General features: G+C 49.9%; 1 protein-coding gene across 1 annotated transcript in view; it reads right to left on the bottom strand.

The window, feature by feature from the left end:
- The window catches only part of Acacb (acetyl-CoA carboxylase beta), a 117,821-nt gene that overhangs the window by 61,804 nt on the left and 44,380 nt on the right, over nucleotides 1-11,637 (bottom strand). The window contains exons 9-15 of the mRNA XM_048784891.1: nucleotides 11,428-11,538; nucleotides 7,645-7,854; nucleotides 7,166-7,336; nucleotides 5,382-5,543; nucleotides 3,134-3,297; nucleotides 829-979; nucleotides 644-747 (exon numbers count right to left, since the gene is read on the bottom strand). Coding sequence (XP_048640848.1) covers nucleotides 644-747; nucleotides 829-979; nucleotides 3,134-3,297; nucleotides 5,382-5,543; nucleotides 7,166-7,336; nucleotides 7,645-7,854; nucleotides 11,428-11,538 — 1,073 coding nt within the window. The remainder of the gene's footprint in view (nucleotides 1-643; nucleotides 748-828; nucleotides 980-3,133; nucleotides 3,298-5,381; nucleotides 5,544-7,165; nucleotides 7,337-7,644; nucleotides 7,855-11,427; nucleotides 11,539-11,637) is intronic.

Raw genomic sequence — 11,637 nt, 5'->3', positions numbered from 1 at the left:
TGCCCTGTTTAGGATAGAATCTTCCATGGAAGTGCCTTGTGTGTGTCCCCTCCTCTTACTGTGCCCTTGGGTGTGGCCTACCCAGGTGTCAGTCAACCTGCTGACAGTGGACATCATGAAGATAGACTCAGCCCCCTGAAACCTGACCCCTTGCCTCGTTTGAATAGCTTCTCCCCAATAAAAGGGGTCAGCACATGCTCTCTCTCTCTCTCTCTTTCTGCGGACCCTTAAGGTCAGAGGAGCCGTCACAGCTACCCCAAAGAAAAAGGTATTTGTGTCTCTTGTGTGGTTATTTCGTGCAGCCCAGTTAGCCCAGTTTAACTAGAGTGACCCCTGAGTCTTTTAGTCGCGAGAACAGAAACCCGGCAGACAGGGTCTCACTGAGTTGCTTAGGGCCTCACTTAGTTGCTGAGGCTGGCTGTGAACTCCAGATCCTCCTGCCGCAGCCTCCCAAGGCACTGGATGACAGGTGTTTGACATCATACCCAGAGGCAGCTCAGGTTTATCTGAGGAATTTCATGAAGGTAAGCAGGTAGAAAGGGCTCACCGCTACCTGGTAACCAGTTGGCCACCCCAAGCCCGTCTCGCCTTTCGGGCCACCAACACACCTCACAAGAGGAAAGGGATGGATGGCACACCCTACCTTTCCAGGGAGTGCAGGAAATCCGTCATGCAGGTTCTGAACATCGCATCAGCCACGTTCAAGGCCCCACACACCACCCCGAGCATGACGTCCGGCTTCTCCGCCTAGGAAAGACTCCCTGTCTCAGTGTCTGCCGGGCGTTGCAGTCCCAGGCACCTGGAGGGCAGACATGGGCAGACCTCTACCTGCACTTTCTCAGCAATAAGGTGGTCCAACCACCCAGTGTCTATGTCGTTGTTCTGGAAGCTCTCAGTCTCCAAGAGGTTAATGAGGTATTCCACGGTGGTCCTGAAGTCCCCCCGGATGGACAGTTCCTTCAAAGCCACCACCATGTTCCTGGAGGGGAAAAGCACATGAGTGGTTGATGAATTCAGACAGAGTCCTTGGGACGCCTCATGATGGGTTCCCAGAGTGCCAGAGCCACCAGGAGTTGGAGGGGGTCCTGGGTCAGATGGCCAGAGTGTCAGCCTCAGCATCCTCATGGCCTGAGTGACCTCGGGCAGGTGACCTAACCTCTCTGGCCCTCAGTTACCTCATCTGTAAAATGGGGGAATAACCCTGACATCATGCGGGTGTTTGAGGATTAAAATGACACACCCTGTGCAGAGTGCACAGTCGTTAATCTGTGAACATGATTAAATATCATTGTAATTATATCAACTACAAGAGTAATTAATGATTGAGAGAGGAAGGGCCAGCCTCTCTGCTCATCACCGAGCCGTCTCCCCCTTGACCTATTCAAGTCTCCTCCTGGTCCCAGAGCTGGAGCCGCCCTCTGGAGGGCCACTGTTACCCCCCCAGCTGTGCTTGAGGACCACCTGCCCATGATGGCAGTTACCCGGACTCAGGGCCCAGCAGGCTCTGTGGCTCCCTCCCCCAAACCCAGCCTCCAACTGCAAAGGGCACAGGTCACAGGGTGGGGACTCCCACTCCCTGGGGGACCACAGCCTGTCTGGAGGACAGAAGGGGAAGGCCAGGGACTGAACCCCTCTCTTCCAGGAGAGGGAGCTTCCCTCAGGCAGTGTCCCCAGCCGTCAGCAGGCATGGGAGGAAGAGGGGAGAATGGAGACAGAGAGGTCAAACAGGGCCACAGGATGTCAGGTGTGGTCCGAACTGAAGATGAAGCCACCAGCCTCCAAGGCCACTGACTGGCCCCAGCTAGCTGGGGGCATACCCACTTCAGAGGGCCCACGTCCAGAGAAACCAAGACAACGGAGCCCCCAGGCGGCCTCTGTCAGCCATGAGGAAAGCTGTTGGAGTCGGGGGCACTGACGGCCATGCTGGGTCAAGCCATTCCACCCCAGGGGCTGGCGCTCAGCCGCCTCCCACCCCCTCCTGTGAGCCTTATTTGCGGCAAACAGTCCTTGCTGAACCTCAAGATCGCCATGTCCATTGAGCATAATGAAAATGAACTACTCTAAGCTGCCGAGGAGGCCTGGTCACGGAGACCGCCAACTCCACTCAGTTCATCAGCAGCCAAGCGCCAGGTCAGAGGCTAAGGCTTTGTAAATGAAATGCCCACAACACCTGTGGGCTGTGTCACTGTGAAGGGCAGTCAGCCACCCACACGAGGCTTAATTACAACAACAGCCGGTGCGTCTCTTCTGGTGCCCAGGTAAGGTGTGCTGTTTCAGAACCTGAGTGTCCCGTGTCAATGTCAGATTTCTCAGCTCTGCAGAAACCAGGAGAACTTGGACCGCCCGGAACCCAGGCCTGCAGTCACAGGCCTCAGAGTGGTGACCGGCACCCAGCAGAATCCCCACCCCACACCACCACCACCCCCCCCCGAGAATTTAGTCCGAGCAGTGAATACAGCCAATGAGGGGACTCTTTACAAGCTGGGTTTCAAGGGACCTCTGCCCTTTAATTCAGCTGCCCCACTCGGCCCCTTTTAAATTCTCGGCATCACCTTGAAGCATCCTTTGGGTCTCCCTCAAGTGAGACCCCTTAGAAGCCCAAGATCTAATGGCTTAATCCCCAAACACCAAAAGCCAAATGTTCTCCCTGATGTGTGGATTCGAACAGGAGTTGGAGAGGGTCCTGGGTCAGATGGCGGGAGGTGGGGGGACAGAATTTCCCTGGATTAGACAAAAGGGAATGAAGGGAGGGGGATGGAATAGGAAAGACAGTAGAGTGAACCGGACAGAACTTTCCTATGTTCATAATGAATTCATGACCAGTGAAACTCCACATCATGCACAGCCACAGGAATGGGAAGTTAGACTCCATGTACGTAATAATATGTCAAAACACACTCTACTGTCATGTCCAACTAAAAGAACAAATTTAAAAAAAACATCTGATGGATATGCAGGGGAATTTCTGGTTCTTAAAGGAGGGAGGGTGGAAGGGGAGGGTGCAGGGAAGGCGGGGCCAGAGGAGGAGAGGAAGGAGGGAGGGGAGGGGAAGGAGGGAGGGCACAGGGAAGAAGGGACCAGAGGAGGAGAGCAAGGAGGGAGGGAGGGAAGGAGGGAGGGAGGCGATACTGACGAAATGGCCTCTTCCCGGTTCTCGCCCCAGGAGAAGCAGTGGCCAAACTGGGAATCAGCAAACTCGTGCAGGCCTCCCGTGGCAGCCACGCTGAAGTAACCCCACACGTTCTTGCTGCTGCGGAAATTCAGTTCCTGGACAGTCCCAGAGCTCGGCTTAAACCCCTGGAGCCCAGACAGGAAAGAGCAAGGAATGAGAAGGCATTACTCCAGGTATGTGCTCATCAGAATTCAGTTCTAGAAAGATCCAAGAGCCCTGACCACAGGCAAAAACTTATGGGGATCAGCAAATACTCATAGCTCCTGCCACAGTGTGGTTAGATCGATCCACGGGTGTATCTGTGTGAGCACCTCGATGTAATTCTTCCTTTAAAAAAATCTCTGAAACCACCACCACCAAGTTGGGACAGGGGAGATGCCAGCGTCACATGGGTGAACATGGATCAGGCTGGACTGGGTGGAGGTGCATTCTGGTTTTATACATTGGACATTTTCTATAATATCAATTTTAAATAAGCCAGGCATGGTGGTGCACGCCTGTAATCCCAGCAGTTTGGGAGGCTGAGACGGGAGAATTGAAAGTTTGAGGCCAGCCTCAGCAATTCAGTGAGGCCTTCAGCAACGTAGTAAGATCCTGTCTCAAACTTTTAAAAAACCAACAACAAAAAAATAAGGCTGGGGATGTAGCTCAATAGTAAAGTGCCCCCTGGGTTCAATCCACAGTACCAAAACAAACAAAAAAAAAATTTAAATACAATTGTAGAATGGAGGCTAAGGGTACAGCTCAGTGGCAGAGACTTGCCCAGAATATTTAATCCCCAGCCCATCAGGGCCCGTGGCCGCTCACACACGGCAGATTCCCTTTCTGAAGGTGGTCAGGGTGGATGGACTCGGAGCCCTCCACTAGGGTTAGGATTCATGAATTAAGTAACAACACAAGTGTTTGGTGGAGTATCGAAGTGGGTGGGAGTGGAGAGCTCCAGGGTGGGTTATTTTCAACCTGATTCTCTGTCCTTCCAGGGTCCTGTGAGCAAGCCACTGTCCCTCTGAAAAATTCCTGTTTGCATGTCTGCCAGAGCTGGTGTTTGGTTTGCAGCCAAAAATCCCCAACAAACACAGCTACCAGAGCCCAACATTCTTCAACCAAGCTGGGCATATGGTGCACACCTGGAACCCAGCACTTGGCAGGCCGAGGCAGGAGGATTCCAAGTTCAAAGCCAGCCTCCGCGACTTAGCAAGAACCTGCCTCAAAATAAAACTAAAGAAGGAGCTCAGGATTAGCTCAGTGGAAGAGCACTCCTGGATTCAATCCCCAGTACCACACATACACAAAAAAAACCTAAATCAAGGGGTTGGGGACTCCCTCTTAACCCAAATTTCTTGAATATAAAGATTTAATCACTACCCAATGCGTACCTGACTCAAAACGTCACGTTACCTCATTCACATGTACAATGTTTATGTCTTCATTTATCAGTTAAAAAGTATACTTAGTTCAAAAAACAAAGTAAAACATCCAGGCCTGATGGTGCACGCCTGTGATCCCAGGGACCTGGGAGGCTGAGGCAGGAGGTTCAAGAGTTCAAAGCCAACCTCAGCAACTTAGCAAGGCTCTAAGCAACTTAGTGAGACCCTGTCTCTAAATTTTAAAAAATAAAAAGGGCTGGGGAGGTGGCTTGGGGGTTAAGCATGCTGGGTTCAATTCCCAGTACCAATAAATAAATAAATAATAAAACAAATACACAAGTTTAAAACGTAGGTTCACGAATCCTTTGATAATCAGTAATCAGGTGTACTGTGATAGAAGCCAGTCGGTTCCTTTTCCAAGACCCAGGTAAGGACAATAAGGGGACAGATGCTATATTACAGCAAAAAGTGCCTGGGGCCAGAAATCAAAGGCCCTGGCTCTAAAACCAACTGTTTATCCCAGAGATGGATACCACCTTGCAAGTCGGGGCTCAGCCTGGCCTTCAGAGGTCCAGGAGTAGCAAGGGTAGGTCACCCCAACCTGTCCAGCTGTTGCACAGGTAACACCCAGAGGTTGCAATAATGTCACATGAGTGGCTAGACCAGTGCCATACACACTATGTGTCCCATGAGCTGATAAACCATGGAATGTCCCTTCCAGACGTTTCCTTGTCTATAAGCTGAGGAGCTGGACCACAGGGACCTGGAGGAGGCCGACTTCCAGGGTCAGCTCCACGCTGGGGCATTTGAGATGGAGGAGACACAGGGTCCCCGGCACTTGCCTCATCCGGGTTTTCGCTGGTGATTCTGGCTGCAATGACGTGGCCTCGAGGCAGGGGAGGGTTTGAAGGGGTGTCAAAAGATATGGGTGTCACGCCCCACGGCGACTCTCCATACAGAAGCCGGATGTCCTTCAGCCGGTGCAGTGGCACACCCATGGCGATCTAAAACCGAAAACCCATCCCACGGGGTCAGTCCCTCTGTGATGCTGGCCCCACCGCAGTGAGCGCAGGGGGGTGCAATGGAGGACTGTCACAGGCTGAGCCAGACTAGCCCCATGACACTGCTACAGGGCGGCAAAGAAAGAAGAGGGCCAGGAGGCCAGACTTGGCTCCCGGGGGCAAAGGTACCGTTATGGAGAGAAACCACATCCAGAGACCCGGGAGAAGTACAGGGTGGAAGGACAGAGGGGACCCTATTGGCCAGAAAGTTAAACGGAGGTTTGGTGAAGGGCACCGGGAATTTTGGCAGGAAAAATACACAAAACAGAGACCCCAGCTTGACCACACAATCACATCCAACACGGGGACTCTTGGTGGGATGTGTCAGATCACAAAATCACCTCCATGATATTCTGCCAACACGTTCAGTGTGAACCTGACACAATCAGATGACCCAGACCTTCCACCTGATGGCCTCAAAAGGCCAGTGCTGCGGGCTGAGGTGGTGTTCGCCTGTGATCCCAGCCTCTCAGGGGCTGAGGCAGGACGATAGCAAGTTCAAGGCCAGTCTCAGCAACTTAGCGAGGCCCTAAGCAACTCAGTGAGACCCTATCTCTAAATAAAGGGGGCTGGGGATGCGGCTCAGGGGTAGAGCACCCCTGGGCTCAATCCTCCACGCCAAAATAAATGAATCAAACAAACAAAACAGCCCTAAAGAGACATCAGTGGGACAGGGGAGGTATTTTCAATGTAGACAGTCGATTAAATAAATATGTTGCTTGACAGCCCTACTTCCCAAGGGTTGTCACTCTATTGTGGCCCTGAGCTAGAATACCCTTGTTTGGGGGACTTTATACTGATGCTTTTAGGGGCCGCCTGCCACAAAGGTTCAGTACAACCTTGTCTCAAAAGGTGGACTCCCCCAAGATAATCCCATAGGCAGACAAGTGGAGAGGGGGGAACACGAGTGACAATTGGTGGCTGCAGCTCATTATATCAATCTCCCAACTCTCCTGCAATTGTTTAAACTAAAAAAAAAATGTAAACAAAATGATTTTTTTTTAAAAAATCTGGTGATTGAAAGAAGAGAGAGAGGGAAGGTGACATTCATTAAAAAAAAAAAATGGGGAATTTCAGTTAATGCAGAGTCCTTCACTGTGGGTCACGTGTTGTCAACAGGTGTCACACTGTCCCCAAGGGAGTGGAAAATACTCTTTTTATATGTAAAGCACAGATCTATCTAGAGTCCCCAAAGAGATAGAAAGTGTATCTGGGGTGACAAAGGAAAGGGATTAGGAAAAAAGACTGTAAAATCTCCTCAGAGAGGATGATAATGGGGGGCGGGTGTTGAGAACACCTCTCTGGGTGGATAAAAGGGTATTTGGCTCTGAAAATGCATGAAATGCCTTCTCCCCGGGACCAAGTCCACAGCCTTCACCCATGTCTTCAAGGGCTCTTGGCTGGACAAAGGGGACAAATCACTTTCCAGAAGGTTCTCAGTTGTCATAGCTCCAAATGCTACTCACACATCAAAACGGCCATTCCGCAGGGGACAGGCAGTTGAGAGAGGGCGGGAAGGACTCGTGGGAGGGACAGGGCCCCCCAGGGAGGAAGGCCGGGCTCACCTGCAGCTGGGCGGCGGGCAGGTTGACGTCGGCGATCATCTCTGTGCAGGGATGCTCCACCTGCAGGCGCGGGTTCAGCTCCAGGAAGTGGAAGCTGCCGTCCCGGCTGTAGAGGTACTCGACTGTCCCCGCGCTCACGTAGCCCACGGTCTTGGCCAGGCGGACGGCGCACTGCAAAGACACAGAGCAGGACCCGGGGGTCCTCTCGAATAGCTGTAAACGGCAACAGCTCCCTCACCCAGGGCAGGCCGAGGACCTGTGACCTGGGAAATATTTGGGAACCTCAGAGATGACCTGATCCAAAACACCCAGGAGATGCAATCGGCCCTGAAATGGGCCTCCCCCTCCTCTTCTCGGGTGCATGCCCCACTCTCCAGCCACGTGGCTACAGAAGGTCCTGGGCCACTCTGAGCTGGGATGGAGCTCCGGGCAGCGCACACGCGCATGCGCACACAGAAGCCCCGCTGTGTCAAACACACCTGCTCCATGAACTCCAACAGGGCCGGCGTGGCAATGGTGGCCGGAGCCTCCTCGATGATCTTCTGATGCCGCCGCTGGATGGAGCAGTCCCGCCCAAACAGCGACACCGCATTCCCGTATTGGTCGGCGAGGACCTGGACCTCCAGGTGCCGGGCATGCTGGGCCAGCTTCATGAGAAAGATGGGTGAGCCCGGGAGCTCACTCTGCACCTGTGGGGGAAGCAGAGCCAGCCACTCTTCATGGGGAAAGCAGCTCTGGAAGCTTCTAGAAGTTCCCAGAAGAACTCATCTGACAACTGCAAATGACGCATTTAGGGGACTCCCCCATGGATCTGCTGATTTTTTAAATTTTGTTTTCTCTCTCACATTCTCACATTGTGAAAATGTTGAAATTTCCCCCCCAAATCTCATCTCTAAATATAATACACTGAATCTGGTTTCTTGGATCTATACCATGGTGTCGATAGTTAATAATAATTTGTCGTATGCTTGAAGTCTACAAAGAGAAATCGCAAGAATTCTTATCGAACACACACAAAAATGTTCACCACATGAAGCAATAGATCATTCCACCACGTACACATACATATAATAAGAACCTCAAGTTGCATGCCTTAAATATATCCATTTTTACTTGGCAATTATATCTCACAATGGGGGGAAAAGCCAGGTATGGTAGCACACGCCAGTCATCCCAGCAGCTTGGGAGGTTGAGGCAGGAGGATTGCAAGTTCAGAGCCAGACTCAGCAAAAACGAGGAGCTAAGTACCTCAGCGAGGCCTTGTCTTTAAGCGAAATACAAAATGGGGCTGGGGATGCGGCTCAGTGGTTGAGTGCCCTTGAGTTCGATCCCCAGTACCCCCCTAAAAAAAGAAATGTGGGGGGGAAAGTTTGGTGTACAAACCGGTTTTCTTCTACACCTGCAGTAACACATAAACAGAATATTTCTTTTAACAAAAAACAGGACAAAACACTCCCATATGCCTTTACCCCAGATTCCACATGCTCCTCAGCTGGCTGTCCCTGCGGAACTCTGGACAGACTTACTCCATGCTTTTCATGGCTAAAAGATGGTCCCCTGTAGGCATGTCACCTACAGGTGTGACAGCAAATCCCATCAGTATGTACGACTCTAATGCACCAAGAAAACAAGTGGAAGGAGAGAAAAGAAGATGATGTGAAAATAAAGGGGGGGAAGCAAGTTGCAGTCATCTATGGGATGGTCCCACCTGTACGTAAAATGATAAACTAAACTGTGCAAACGTCTAGGTCACAGTCCAGACAGAGCTGGTGCTGGAAAGAGACCAGCTGCAGCCGGCAGTCATCTGAGCAAGGAGACGGGGCTGGGAGGTGATCCTGAAAGGGACTTTTCCGTTCTTGCCACGTCCCTCACTTGTGTGACTTCTTACATTAAGGACCTTCCCTAATGCCCTCAAGAGTCTGGGGGAGGCTTGGGTGTGTGACGGTGGGGGCACACAGGCACTCTCTACTTGCTGATCTATTTTATGGTGACTCTAAAAACTGTCTCTGTTTTAAAAACTAAAAAGAAAAAGAGATTTTGAAATCTCTATGATATCTAATGCAACATGGTATCCAAGACCGGATCCTGTAGCAGGAAAAGGACATTCCTGGGGAAATTCCTGAAATGCAAATCAAGTCTGCAACCAACTTAAAACCCATTATGTACCATATATGATATAAGTTGAGCTCCACTGACGGTTTTTGTTTTGGTACCAGGGATTGAACCCAGGGACACTGAGCCACATCCCCAGCCCTTTTTTATATTTTATTTAGAGACTGGGTCCTGCTAAGTTGCTGAGGCTGGCTTTGAACTCGAGATCCTCCTGCCTCAGCCTCCTGGGATGACAGGCGTGTGCCACCAAACTTGGCCCATTTAAGGTTTTATAGGCATCCTACATAGGGGACGCTGGGACATAATGGATTAACAGAAACAGTCCTCTAGGTTCATCTCTTAGCTTTGACAGATGGGGCAGTAGTCAAGAGTGGGCCAGTAGGGGAGGGGGAGCAGGGATCTCTGTCCTGCTGCTGAAACTTTCCTACAAATCTAAATCCTTTGCCTCCGAGTCCCACCAAAAACCCTGTACACCTCACAAGATAACCAGGTAGCAAAGCCACTACATTCTTTATGTGACACAATTTGCCATGAGCAATGGCACTGGTGAAACCTGCCTAGTAAGCAATTTCTTGATATGGACCAAGGGCACGCAACTTAGCTCAGTCTGTCTCCCTAGGACTTTCTCTAAGAAAAGAACTCAGAAGAGGAAAATAGCTAAGCATTATTTATAGTATTAAATAATATGGAGTTGTTGTTTTTTTTAAGTATATGCTTTTAGTTATATAGATGGACACAATACCTTTATTTTATTTATTTATATGCAATGCTGAGGATCGAATCCAGGGCCTCACACATGCTAGCACGCTCCCACTGAGCTACATCCTCAGCCCTAGTGATGCTCGTGATACTTGCTATGTTTTGAATATGGCTTGTCCCTTCTGAAATTCAGACAGGAGTCTAACTCCCATTGTGAGCTTAAGAGGAGTAACCGGACTATGGTGTCTGGAGGGGAGGCCTTTGGGAGGTGGTTATAATTATATAAGATCATCAGAGTGAGGGCCCCATGATCAAACGCTGGTGGCCTTATAAGAAGAAAGAGACCCAAGGAGACATGTGCACATGTACATACACATACACACACACACACTCACTCCCTTGTCTACACCCATGTGATACCCTGAGGCACCTTGAGACTATGCCAGTAAGAAAGCCATCATATGATGCAGCCCCTCAGCCTCAGACCATTGTGACCTGAAATAGATACCTCTTTTCTTTAGAGCAATACCAGTTAGCGACACCCAGTTATAGCAACAGAAAACAGAATAAGACAATTCTACAGAACACAATAGATTATTCATAACAAGGTAATTGGAATTAAGCTAAACATTTAGCAGAGAAGAAATACTTTCATAAGTTTTTTTTACAATGGCATGTGGAATATGTATCATCATAAAAGTAACTGAGGATTGGAACAACATGGTGAAAATGTTCAAGATCTATCATTTAGAAACTTTTTTATGGAGAAGAAAATTTTGTATGGGCCAATATAACTTTATCAAATGTACACGTGAACAAGTCTAGAAGAAAACCTAGAAATGTTTAAATAGTTTTAAGAATGGGAGAATGGCCAGTATAATTTTTCTTTTTATAAGGAATAGAACACACAAAATTTATTACATGCCTAGGCATGGGAGCATTAGACCCCAGTATAATTGTTTTTAAGACATTGCTAGTAACATGCATACTGTTTTAAAGAAGAAAATTAGCTTCAAGTAAAAAAAATAGACAGTTCTCACAACTGAAATTGATCATATAGAAATGTTAAAAATTCCAATATTCCTAAAATTTACATAACATTCTGCCTCTCAAGAGGCAAACAGTTAGTTACTAACAGATATTTGACTCAGCATCTCTGAAATTCTGGAATTCATACACTCCCACCCTCTAAGGAGAAGGTGTGAAGGTCCACCCAGACCGAGGTATGCTCCTGCTTCACAACACAACCTGGATGGGGATGTGGCTCAGTGGTTAGAGCCCCTGCCCACCACATGCAGGGTCCCCGTCAAGCCCGAGCACTGCGGGATTACGTAGAGAGGGCACATACAACACACCCAGGACACGACTCCTGCACGTGGCTTCCCGGTGGTGAAGACGCATGCCAACAGGAGTAAGCTGGAGGGAAAGACCCCAAAGACACCCTCTGTCACCTGTCTGAAGAGCATGGGAAAGTCTTCCGCGCTCTCCGCCTTCCGGATCCCTTTCCCTCCACCGCCTTCAGAAGCTTTGATCATCACTGGAAAACCAATTTTTTCTGCTGCCTGGGAGCAAAGGACAAACAGACCTCCTTAGAGTGGGGGCAGCTGGCGGGGCGCAGGAGGGGGAGGGGGAGGAGGAGCAGGAGGAGGAGCAGGAGGAGA

This window comes from Marmota marmota, unplaced genomic scaffold (genome assembly GCF_001458135.2).
Source record: "Marmota marmota marmota unplaced genomic scaffold, marMar, whole genome shotgun sequence".
NCBI classification, from domain to species: Eukaryota; Metazoa; Chordata; class Mammalia; order Rodentia; family Sciuridae; genus Marmota; species Marmota marmota.
Note: the sequence above shows the minus strand (reverse complement) of the source record. Positions and strands in the feature narration are given on the sequence as shown.